At 42.0% G+C, this 13,465-nt stretch overlaps 1 protein-coding gene across 1 annotated transcript in view; it reads right to left on the reverse strand.

Moving 5' to 3' along the window:
* Positions 1-3,141: 3,141 nt before the first annotated feature.
* The window catches only part of LOC124290435 (integrin beta-1-like), a 56,645-nt gene continuing 46,321 nt past the window's right edge, over positions 3,142-13,465 (reverse strand). The window contains exons 16-22 of the mRNA XM_046727134.1: positions 12,756-12,892; positions 10,224-10,333; positions 8,595-8,681; positions 6,498-6,621; positions 5,992-6,102; positions 4,571-4,737; positions 3,142-3,596 (exon numbers count right to left, since the gene is read on the reverse strand). Coding sequence (XP_046583090.1) covers positions 3,513-3,596; positions 4,571-4,737; positions 5,992-6,102; positions 6,498-6,621; positions 8,595-8,681; positions 10,224-10,333; positions 12,756-12,892 — 820 coding nt within the window. The 3' untranslated portion in view covers positions 3,142-3,512. The remainder of the gene's footprint in view (positions 3,597-4,570; positions 4,738-5,991; positions 6,103-6,497; positions 6,622-8,594; positions 8,682-10,223; positions 10,334-12,755; positions 12,893-13,465) is intronic.

Here is a 13,465-nt window from a genome sequence, read left to right on the forward strand (position 1 = left end):
TAAGTGTAAGCCTTTCATCAATGTATATTCTTTGTAAAACATTTTCAACATATTACTGATAAATCACTCTAGCGATTCACACAATACGGTGACCATCATAAATACTTTATATAAGGAAACCTCGTTACACTGGACAGCAAAATGTCAATACTTCGTTTACAACTGTCAATGTAAATCATAACGTTTGACAACATATCAATAATACACCACAGTGGGTATTAAGACACGTTGGCGCATACATATTATCATTCTTTATACAGCGGAACCTCGGTAAACTGGTGTCCTGGTGACTGTTCACAAATGAGTTCGTCCTTGTCAGATTATTTGTCTTTTTTGTAATAGTCCGAGGTTCAACAGCAACAGAACACGAATATTTGGACGAATTTGTGCGCTGGATGGCTATGTAAAATTCGTATTTAGAAATTTAGGACAAAAGCAATCTCATCCAAATGTGTCTGATGAGTTATTCTGTTGTCAAATGACCATTTACTTCCATTCGGATCAATACCTTCTTATTCTTGAGGGGCGGTGGGGTAGCCTAGTGGTTAAAGCGTTCGCTCGTCACGCCGAAGGCCCGGGTTCGATTCCCCACATGGGTACAACTTGTGAAGCCCATTTCTGGTGTCCCCCGCCGTGATATATGCTGGAATATTGCTAAAAACGGCGTAAAACCATACTCAGCTTATTCTTGAGTTGTATACAAATCTTCACCAAAGCTGTGAGAAATATGCTCGGGAAAACAACGACATCATTTCAAACTACCGTCACCGAGGGACTCTAGAACTTCCTGAAGCATGCAGGATGTATGGATATGCTGGGTAAATTCTAGTTTGCTCCCACGTGGAACTGAATCTCCTCATATAACTAAAATACTACTGAAAGCAGAGTTAAACGCACATAACTCACTCACGCACTCACCCATTTCTGCCAAAATCTAATCCACCAGCAAAGTCAGTCAAAATATTTGTATACTGAGTTTTGACATATTAATATATATGTACTACAAGGAATGTTCTGTCAACGAATGTAAAACGTATAGGTACACTTGGAAAAAGGTTAAGCACCACATACATTATATTTCCATACATAAATTAGCCATTTTTGTAAAATCGTATCTTGTACAAAAAACCCCGTATTTATTGAATAGTCATAGCCATACGGTAATAAGTATTTGACTATCTTTTAATATCGTATTCCATTTCCTTTCGTTATATAAAAAGTGGGGCGGTGGGGTAGTCTAGAGGTTAAAGCGTTCGCTCGTCACGCAAAAGGCCCGGGTTCGATTCCCCACATGGGTAAAATGCGTGAAGCCCATTTCTGGTGTCCCCCGCCATGATATTGCTGGAATATTGCTAAAATCGGCGTAAAACTAAACTCGCTCACTTGTTATACAGTGTTACCCAGTACATACGTCCATTGACTGACATTTTATTAAATAATTATCTACAAACATACAATAAAAAAAAAGAATATGGAAATCCCAACTGACACTTAGGCAATGTCAAGAGCTGAGACTTGCCAAATCATTTTGGACGTGAGTTACATTGGGTTTTTTATTTATTCTCGATGATCTGGTGACATACAAATGCGACCGAAGAATATTCAGAAACTAGCATAGGGCTAGCCTAGTGGTTGAAGCGTTCGCTTGTCAGGCCGCACATCGGGTTCCATTCGCCACATGTGTACAATGTGTGAAGCTAATTCAGGTATCCGTGATATTATTGCGGGAATATTGCTAAAAACGGCGTAAAACCATACTCATCCACAGAGCACCAAGACGATGCTTTGGAGATTTTACGTGCGCTTTCCGACATAATGCATGAGCAGGGCGAAGCCAAAGGATACTGCTGGCTAGAAAAAATATCTCTGTTTACGTGTCACATTTTCAGCTACTACCGTTAGTTTAAGACATTTTTTTCTCAAAAATACTCAGTTGTACCATAATAATGGTATTCCCGAATAATTAAAAGTTAGCGATATTGAGAATAAAGATTGGGTGCTTATCGTTTTTCCACTTGTATTTGAGGAATGACACATCCTGACGCGATACCGGCTGATGTCTTAGCACTGGAATGCTAGCAGTAATATAGTTTAATTATCCACCCAATATACATAGACGGGCATCCGTGTAAATAAAATACTTCCAATATATACAAATATGTACTGTACAGTCTGCCTCAATACTCTTGACTTCGGAAAAACCGAAGCTGGGTATCTCGGACATTGGTTAAGGTTATCTTTAGTTCGTTATATCCATAGTTTAAGGGAGTCATCGATCGATACTGTTAAGACAGGACGGCGCAAAGTATCATGTGACCCTTTTGCACACAACACCGTGTTATTACATCCAGTAAACCCTGTATGATCGAATGTCGCAAATGATTAGAAAATCGTAACGTTAAATAAAGCACAGTGTGACATTATTTTGAGAATTAGCAGCTCGTGATAAGATCGATCGATGACTACGTTAAACTGTTTCATAGAACCATAGTCTTGGCAGTGGAATCTTAAACGAACGTATATACATTTGCTTCGAGTACCATCCTGTTAAATTGTTCCCATACACTCATACCGTGATTCATCTGGGTACACGCGCACTAAGAAGCATAGAGGTCAAGGATACCATGGAAACGTCAACACTTACGCTGGTGTGTCATGGTAAACAGACAAATCATATTTCGTTTCAGGATTTGTGACCTTTTTTTGAAACCTTTGGAAACCGGAAATCCTCCGTGGCAATCGGTTAAACACACTGCAATACCTATATCAGTGTAAATCTAGCAAAATCTCTAAAGTTTGATGTTAGATGGGCGTTGATTATGTTAGAAAATATATCACGAGCGGCAATATATAAAAAAATAAACCTTCCGAATAGAAGGATCGGAATCGGAATCGGAATTGAGATGTGCATATTTCATTTTCAAATATATTCTATATTTCCTCTTGAGCTTGGTCATAATCCGTTTTGAATTTGAACATGTTTTCGTTATATCATTTTAAACTGATAGTGACAAAAAAGTTCTGCTTGAAACAGTCTGGCTAAAAAGACAATGAGGAAGTAACTGGCTTTGCTAAACCGATAGCAAAGTCGTGGAAAACCCGATGTAGAAAGGGATTCTCAATGTGACACTTGCAGAATCCCTGTGAAAAGCTCGATCGTATAATAGCATAGCAACCTTCCGACAAAAAAATTATGCACCCTGTCAATTTTTGGTGTTATTGTGAAAATAAACAAGTCGGTTTGTATGTAAAGAAACAGTCGGGTTGCGCATGGTTCATATTCTGCGTTCTGTTTCGTCGATACTGTTGGTTAATCGAGGTGGTCGTATTACAGAGGTGCTACTTCATTCAAGTCATTTTCACAACTTCGAACACACGTTCTTCTCCTATTTGTGATTCCATGTTATCTGAATGTAATCAAATCTCGTTGTCTTTCAAAACACCGACTTTGGATACTGTCAAGGCAACATGGATATAAATAAACGATGATGATGTCATCCTTTACCTCTCGGCTAATCGTCCGCCAAGGGTTCACTTTTTTCAAAATTTGGATTGTTGAAAGTTGTTGTAGGGTCTCTAAAAATTGGATTCCTCACCTAAAATAAAAAAGAATATTGAAAAACATTAGCGCAATTTCGAAGTATAATGTAAAGAAACGCTCATACAATATCATGAAAACGGCCATGTCGACAAGCGGCCTTAGGTAAGGGAGGCAACACAGGTCTATCTTGCGATTCATATCTTCGAGGGTGTTTTTGTTCTTTCTTTCTTTGTTAACTCCGTACTCAAATATATTCCAGCTGTATAGCGGCGTTCTGTAAATAATCGACTCTGCACCAGACTATGTAGTGATTGACATCATGAGCATAGATAAATTCAACTGGATACGATGACAAGTGTCAACCAAGTCATCGAGTCTGACCATTCCATCCCGTTAGTCGCCTCTTACGACAAGCATGGGCAGCTGAATTTCCAATTCCAACCCGGATCTTCACTGGTCTTGGGGTAATGTATTTGACAGTAGTTTTGAACGCCAAATAACGCGCGACAGTGTAGATTCATAATCATCAATATGCAGAATACATGTATATCATTATAATTTGCATATCAAAGCTGGGGCGATTTCACATTTTTAGCAATAACCAACAAAAACGTGAAGTGAGTGAGTTTGATTTTTACGCTGCTTTTAGCAATATTCCAGCAATATCACGGCGGGGGACACCAGAAACACAGGCCCTCGTGTCCTTGCGAAGATTTACGATTAAAACATATTTTTTTAGATGACCCCCTGACTCGAAATGCTACACAGTACAATATGTCATAATGTATTGGACTGTGAAGCATTTCAAGTCGGGGGTCATCTCAAATGTTATATGCTTTTTTAACATCTTTAATCCTCGCAAAGCCACGAGGGCCTGTGACCAGAAATGGGCTTCACACATTGTACCCATGTGGGGAATCGAACCCGGGTCTTCGGCGTGACAAGCGATCGCTTTAACCACTTGGCTACCCCACCGCCCCTTAAAACGTGGAGAAATGTTTCCGGGTTAGATAGAGGCAAGAGGATTACCTGGCCCCACTGGGGATTATTTATCTCTTCATTAAAGCGGGCGTACTCTATCCCGTCGTATAGGGACGTCAGTATTTTCCACAAGATCAACAGCAGTAGCCCCACTGCCAGAATCCCCCCGATCACCCCCAGTACAATGGGCACGATGTCCACCTCTTTGGGGCAATCTGAAAATTTAATCGGTATAATTATATTTTTCAATGTTAAGCAGTGATACGACAGTTTGATGCAGTATGAAGGTCCTAGACAGCTTCCACTGTTGTGTGGTGGTGGGTAGGGTGTTGGGGGAAACTGGGCATTCGCCATGTCAACAGAAGGCAGCAACCAGCCGTTCGCTGCATCCTTCCTCCCCAACACGCGATGAAACATACGGTGCAGTTGATATCTGCCGGTACACCGCCTGTTCAAATTCCGGGCTCCCTGCTACATCCTCTCGACCTCCTCCCTCCTCTGCCTCTACACTATGGTATGTATATATGGTATTCAGCGCCCAATAACAAAACTCTCTCAACTACGAGTATAACACCGGACTGGTACAGAACAGGTGAGGTGAGGTGAAATTGGGTTTTACGTCGTGCTTGAGAATATTTCGCTCATATGACGACGTGCATGCGTGTGTATGTGTATGTGCGGCTGCTTGTACTAGCCCAGACTTAAGTTGGTTTTATAGTGCTATCCCACTGAGATACCATGCCGCAGTGAAGCATGAATACCCCACTCAGACACATCATACTGACTCCGAGCCGACCAGTCCTTGCTGTACCCATTAATGCCGAGCGCCAGGCAGGGACCAACAAATACCATATTTTAACGTCTTTTGGTATGACGCGGTCGGGGATCGAACCCGCGACCTACCGCTGTCCGGGCGGACGCTCTAACCACTACACCACGGAGGCGGTCTGGTACAGAAGAGTACAAGTATGATCATCTAAAGGAATATTATTAATATGGGACAATAGACAATACAGCAAAAGATAAGATGGACGAGAACCAGAAGATGGAGATGAACGATCGGCAATGTCACAAAAGCAGCTTTGACTTTTCGTCCGGAAACAGAACATAGTTTGTGAACGCCCTTGCAACAACTTGAACAATAACAGATTACATCCATCATTAGATTATCACACCATTGATATCGTTTTCTCTGGAAATGTCTAAGTCCATTATTTAAGGATAATAAATAAGTTCATATGTTTTGGCACAGGGGCGTGTCACGCTTAGAAACAGCGTTAGAAAGACATATAGGTATATAGACCCTACCCTAGTATTCACGCTTAGAAACAGCGTTAGAAAGACATATAGGTATATAGACCCTACCCTAGTACTATATACTAGGGTAGGGTCTATATACCTATATGTCTTTCTAACGCTGTTTCTAAGCGTGACACGCCCCTGTGTGTTTTGGTAGGTTCGTCCCTCACCTTTGGCGTCTTGAACATGTATCGTCGTGTTCCGCTCACTGTTGTAAATGACCTTGAACTTCATTGTACATCTGTCTTCGTCCTTGAGTTTACATGTTCCATTGTCATCTTCTGCAAATAGAAATGTCACTTAGTGAGTGAGTTTTTAAGCCGCTTTTAGCAATATTACAGCAATATTACGGCGGGGACACACGATAAAAGCTTCACAGATTGCATTTCTTAATTGTACCCATGTGGGAAATCGAACCCGGGTCTTCGGCTTGGCAATAATGTCACTTAGCTAAAACAATATTATGACATATTATCAATAAATCATTACTAGCCATGTGGGTAATCGAACCCGGGTCTTCGGCGTGGCAATAATGTCACTTAGCTAAAACAATATATTAGTAACAAATCATTAGGAATTACACCATAACCATTTAGCGATGTGTACATTAACTTTTTTTAGCGGAACAATCATTTTTGTAAAAGACCTCATTAACAATATGCCGTAGTAGTTATACCGTCTATGTTGTCGACCTTCACCACGTGACCACACTTCTTTAGACATTCAATTTCCGGAAGTCCGGTCCCGAAGGCTACACACTCTGCGCATGTGCGGCTGTCGGCACATACACCTGGGCACGTCTGTAACACATAAATGCCAGTGTTGTCATGGAGACTAGAAAACCAAAGTGTATTAAGAAGACAAGAAATTAAATAGGCAATTGCCACTGAGATTATAGATGTGAAACATTTATGGGATGGCATCAAAACAGAGTGAGTATTGTTTTACGCCTCTTGTAGCACCATACCAGCACAACCACGGTAGGCTACACAAGACTGGGAGGAGGTGGTTGAGAGTAAGAAAGGTGGCAGACTCGCAAATGCATACACATACAGTCATACACATACGTATACACAAACATACAGACCCATACACACACACACACAGTGAGTGAATGAGTTTAGTTTTACGCCGCACTCAGCAATATTCCAGCCATATGGCGGCGGTCTGTAAATACTCGAGTATGGAGAATACAATCCAGTGATCAACATTATGAGCATCGATCTACGCATTTGGGATACGATGACAAGCATGGGTTGCTGAAGATCAATACTAACCCGGATCTTCAGGGGTACACATGCACAGAAACAAAGGTACATACGCACACAGACAATACATATAAAAACAAACGTGCATAAACACACACTGAGAGAGGCATCTCCCTCAGATAACAGCCCATTTCTGGTGTCCCCGCCGTGGTATTGCTGGAATATTGCTAAAAGCGGCATACAACTAAACTCATTCACTCATATAACAGGTTCCTATTGCATTGCAAGTTTTGAGACAACCCCTTTTTTTCCATGACAGTATACACATGGTTACCATGTCATGCCATGAAAAGCTGAATCAGTTATGTCTGAATAAGTGGTGGGGCGTTCTCATAATCTTTATGGGGCGATACAACAGCTGCTTATCTGAACTGTGGTGATTTGCAGGAAGATAACCATACACACCTGCCACGCTGCATTATAAGTTATCACATCGTGTCCCGGGAAATACGGGGTTTTATCAGTACCTCGTAAGGTTGTATTCCAATCGCCTCCGGGGAATACAACCTTACGAGGGACTGATAAAACCCCGTATTTTCCGAGACACGATGTGATAACGCATTTATCTATCCGAATGGTTTTACTAAATCAAAAGAAAACAATAAGCATCGAATCGACTTGTTTTTATTAATGTGAGATGCCACGTTGACACCAGCTGATCCATTGACCTCAATGCAGCGCACGTTACTAAAGGCTTGGTGATGCACGCTTTTCTCACTTCGCGTGGTCACCGAGGCGTGGCGGGATAATATGATTTTTGTACTCCCTGCTCGTTGATCGTGACGGGTGTACATGGTATTTTATCAGAGTCACGTGAACCAATCAAAACTCGACATTCTTACATGAGGCTGGATAATAGACCTTGTCTTTCAACCGTGGCCACAGAGTTACCACTTCATAGTTCCGAGGTAATTCAAGCCACGTTTAGGCACTGATCTGATGAAGGAGCATGGTATGAACGTTCTAATTGCCCAGCACTTTTCGTCCATCAATACATCCATCCATCAATCCTGTTTCCTCTCCATCAAATTATTCGTTCGTTTATCCATTATCTATCTATACTAAACATTCATCCAGTCAACCACTCATTCATTCGGCCATTCACCCATGCATTTATGTATTCACGAATCTATTCTTGACTGTCTAAATTATTCACACATTACCTTTAAACAGAAGAAGCAACTATGTAGTGGAGTGATAATTCGGATAGTATTAAATACGGATCACACGCCACCGAGTAAACATACTTTGTTTCAGGATGCTCTGGAGAAACAATTTGCCACAGATTTTGCGAAAGAAAAGATTATTTTCTGGACATGCTGGGTGTCCTGGTAAGATATGTTGTAAAAATTAACTTTGATTTTGGAGAAGAAATTCAGCCGTAACAAAACAAATTAACTTCGCCAACAAACAGGGGCCAGTTGAAATATTGTTTTTCTGGAGATCCATCATGTCCCAGTGAACATTAAGATCAATATGATGGCCAGAGATGACAGTTGACCTACCGGACACTTGTCGCAGAGTCGACCCACGTAGCCTTCCCGACACTTGCACTGGCCACACACACAGGTACCGTTACCGCTACACAGTTCCTGGATCATGACGAGAATTGTTACAGCTACACCATTTTGGCCTGTAGTCAGCAATGTTACAGCTGTACAGCGCCAGTCTGCTGTCAGCAATGTTACAACTATACCATGTTGGGCTTGGTGAGCAATGTTACAGCTGTACCATGTTGGTCTATTGTCAGCAATGTTACAGCTGTACAACGCCAGTCTGCCGTCAGCAATGTTACAGCTACACCACGCCTGTCTGCCGTACAGCTGTACAAGCCAGTCTGCTGTCAGCAATGTTACAGCTACACCATTTTGGCCTGTAGTCAGCAATGTTACAGCTGTACAACGTCAGTCTGCTGTCAGCAATGTTACAGCTATACCATTTTGGCCTGTAGTCAGCAATGTTACAGATGTACAACGTCAGTCTGCTGTCAGCAATGTTACAGCTATACCATTTTGGCCTGTAGTCAGCAATGTTACAGCTGTACAACGTCAGTCTGCTGTCAGCAATGTTACAGCTATACCATTTTGGCCTGTAGTCAGCAATGTTACAGCTGTATAACGTCAGTCTGCTGACAGCAATGTTACAGCTGTACAACGCCAGTCTGCCGTCAGTAATGTTACAGCTACACCATTTTGGCCTGTAGTCAGCAATGTTACAGCTGTACAACGTCAATCTGCTGTCAGCAATGTTACAGCTATACCATTTTGGCCTGTAGTCAGCAATGTTACAGCTGTGTATCAGTCTGCTGTCAGCAATGTCAGTCTGTTGTCAGCAATGTTACAGCTGTACAACGTCAGTCTGCCGTCAGCAATGTTACAGCTACACCATTTTGGCCTGTAGTCAGCAATGTTACAGCTGTACAACGTCAGTCTGCCGTCAGCAATGTTACAGCTATACCATTTTGGCCTGTAGTCAGCAATGTTACAGCTGTACAACGTCAGTCTGCCGTCAGCAATGTTACAGCTACACCATTTTGGCCTGTAGTCAGCAATGTTACAGCTGTACAACGTCAGTCTGCCGTCAGCAATGTTACAGCAATACCATGTCGTAGTCAGCAATGTTACAGCTGTAGTCAGCAATGTTACAGCGTGTCACAATGTTAAGCGTCAGTCTGCCGTCAGCAATGTTACAGCTGTACAACGTCAGTCTGCCGTCAGCTATGTTACAGCAATACCGTGTCGTAGTCAGCAATGTTACAGCTGTACAACGTCAGTCTGCCGTCAGCAATGTTACAGCAATACCGTGTCGTAGTCAGCAATGTTACAGCAATGTTACAGCTGTACAACGTACAACGTCAGTCTGCCGTCAGCAATGTTACAGCTATACCATTTTGGCCTGTAGTCAGCAATGTTACAGCTGTACAACGTCAATCTGCCGTCAGCAATATTACAGCTATACCATTTTGGCCTGTAGTCAGCAATGTTACAGCTGTACAACGTCAGTCTGCTGTCAGCAATGTTACAGCAATACCGTGTCGTAGTCAGCAATGTTACAGCTACACTTTCACCGCGGCATGAACATGAGTATACATTGTATTATGACACAAATCATCCGTCACATGATCCGCCAGGTACCTGTTTGTCATCTAGACAGCCGGCCGGGCTGGTAGCACACTCACAGCTCTTGCCGGTGTACCCTTCGTTACAGAAACACACTCCACACGAACACCGGCCTTGTGTCGGGCCTACAAAAACATCGTCGCGTTTACAGTTAATGGATTGACTGACCGTAAAATCTGGTTAACTCGAACCTCCTTCACTACATGTCGTCTTAAACGAACCCCCGCTTTGTGTCGGTCCTACAAGAACAGTTGATATTTGCATTGACCCTAAAACCCGGTTAACTCGAACTTCCTTCACTACATGTCGTCTTAAACGAACCCCGGCTTTGTGTCGGTCCTACAAAAACAGTTGATATTTTCACTGACCCTAAAACCTGGTTAACTCGAACCTCCTTCACTACATGTCGTCTTAAACGAACCCTCCGGCTTTGTGTCGGTCCTGGTTAACTCGAAAACAGTCTTGATATTTTCACTGACCAGTTGAAAATAAACCCGGTTAACTCGAACCTCCTTCACTACATGTCGTCTTAAACGAACCCCCGGGCCTACAAAAACAGTTGATATTTTCACTGACTAAAATCCATGTCGTCTTAAACGAACCCCGGCTTTGTGTCGGTCCCACAAAACAGTTGATATTTTCATTGACCCTAAAACCTGGTTAACTCGAACTTCCTTCACTACATGTCGTCTTAAACGAACCCCGGCCTTGTGTCGGGTCTACAAAAACAGTTGATATTTTCACTGACCGTAAAATCTGGTTAACTCGAACCTCCTTCACTACATGTCGTCTTAAACGAACCCCGGCTTTGTGTCGGGCCTACAAAAACAGTTGATATTTTCATTGACCCTAAAACCTGGTTAACTCGAACCTTCTTCACTACATGGCCTACACAAACATCGCTTTCACAGTTAATAGTTTTAGGAGCCGTAAAACCTGGTTAACTCGAACCTCCTTCACTACAGTCATGTCGTCTTAAACAAACCCAGGCTTTGTGTCGGGCCTACAAAAAACAGTGTTCACAGTTAATTGTCTCATTGACCGTAGAACCTTGTCAACTCGAATTTTCTTCATTACATGTGTCGTCTTAAACGAACACTCGTCTCGTGGCTGTTCTGCAAAAGTCAGTAAGCTGAGTAATGTTCACAAAGTACATGTCATACATGGACAGTGAAACCTGGTTAACTCGAACTTTTATACTCAACACTTTGATCGGTTAGTTGGTTTGTTGTTTAACGCCGCACTCAGCAATATTCCACCTATATAGCGGCGGTCTGTAAGTAATCGCGTCTGGACCAGACAATCCGGTGATCAACAGCATGAGCATTGATCTAAGTAATTGGGAACCGATGACATGTGTCAACTAAGTCAGCGAGCCTGACCACCTAATCCTGTTAGTCGCCTCTTACGACAGGCATGGGTTGCTGAGGATCAATTCTAACGCGAATCTTCACAGTTTAACGGGAGAAGGCAAATATCTTTGAATTAAATTCGGTCAGTGTGATACAGTGACAGGTTAAGAGCGACGAAGACGCCGGAGTTTGTTTATTGGGCGACCTTTCAATATCACTGACACGGATGCAGTTGAAAGACGGCACCCAGTCACTCCGTTGACCTCCTGACATCAACAATCAATATTGCGGATCTTCACAGGTTCAACAGGTCGTGTAACACATTTTATTATGTAAGCATATTTTTCCGGCTACCTGATTGGTCTAGAGGCGGTCACGTGACCGTCGACAGAAAAGCATATTGACTCCAACCCAGGTCCGACCAAAAGTCATATTGTGTGTATATGTATGTGTATGTTACCTGTGTCTGTCTGTCTGTCTGTCTGTCTGTCTGTCTGTCTGTCTGTATGCATGTATGTGTGAACCTGTGAAATGTATGTATGTATGTATGTATGTATGTATGTACGTACGTATGTATGATTGTATGTATGTCCGCGTGAGTACGTTATTGCGTATGTACGTGTACATGTTTGTGCGAGAATGTCATAGTGTAAGCCTGTGATTGTGTATGTGAGTACATGATTGTACAATGTGTGCGGAATGCATGATTGCATGAGGGGTTGAGTGAGTGCATAATTGCGTGTTTGCGTGTGAGTGTGCACGTTTACGTCAATATGGTGAAGTGCTTTTATAACTTTCGTGTGATTAAAATATCTGGAATGTATGTAATGGTGTTTTTTTTTGTATTCTCTTATTTTATTGTATTACTGTGATAATGCTTGTGATTTTAGTGTCTCATATTGACTTGAGTTACTAAAAATAGATTTTGATGTCAAGCTATGACGTCATTCTATTGTTTACATGTCACAGTATCGTTGACATAACGTTATTGGTTTGTAGCGAAAATAAAATTACTTTTCTTGACTAAATGGACATGTTTTGTTTTAAAGAAGCTTTTTTCGGCAATTACAGTCATAATAAAACAATTATGGAGTGGTGAATTCGGTCAATACCTGTTTTTATATTGCTTTTCGCGGGTCCATGAAAACAGGTATTCACTTCATCACAAGTCTATAATTGTATAATGTCGACTCACCACCACACGTGCGTCCAGCGTAGGTTGGGCAGGCGTTGTCATGACACTCGCAGAAGGATCCGCTGTATCCTCGTCTACATACACACTGTCCACACTCGCACTTCCCAACACCAGAACACGGAACAGTCGAGTTGGGACTGCAGACATAGACACATACTGTCAAACCCCGTTAATCCGAACACTTACAAATCTAACTGAATACATTACAAAAGGACATACTGTTCTTTTTGTTTGTTGTTTAACGCCACAATCAGCAATATTCCACATATATGGAGACTGTCTGTGAATAATCGAGTCTGATAATCTACCAGATAACCCAGTGATCAACAGCATGAGCATCGATATACGCAATTGGAATACAATGACGTGTCAACCAAGTCATCGAGCCTAGCCACCCAACCCCGTCAGTCGCCTATTACGACAAGCATGGGTTGCTGAAGATCAAATCTGAACTGGACCTTCACGGGTCCCAATGGATACAGAGGGTCCACATTCTAGCTAAAAACAATCGTATGGGGAATAAATATAATATCATCGAATAATGTGGGGTGACTCTGTGGGGTGACTCCACGGATCTAGCTAAGACAATTATATTATAGTTTATTTATAGTACATTTTTTGCAACTGTTAGATCATCACGGATGATATCCTCTTTAACGCACGAACAAATAGTAACCCTGACAAAATGATTATATTGAGGAGCTCTATTA

This window comes from Haliotis rubra, unplaced genomic scaffold, assembly GCF_003918875.1.
Source record: "Haliotis rubra isolate DU_JTF1 unplaced genomic scaffold, ASM391887v1 Scf465, whole genome shotgun sequence".
NCBI lineage: Eukaryota > Metazoa > Mollusca > Gastropoda > Lepetellida > Haliotidae > Haliotis > Haliotis rubra.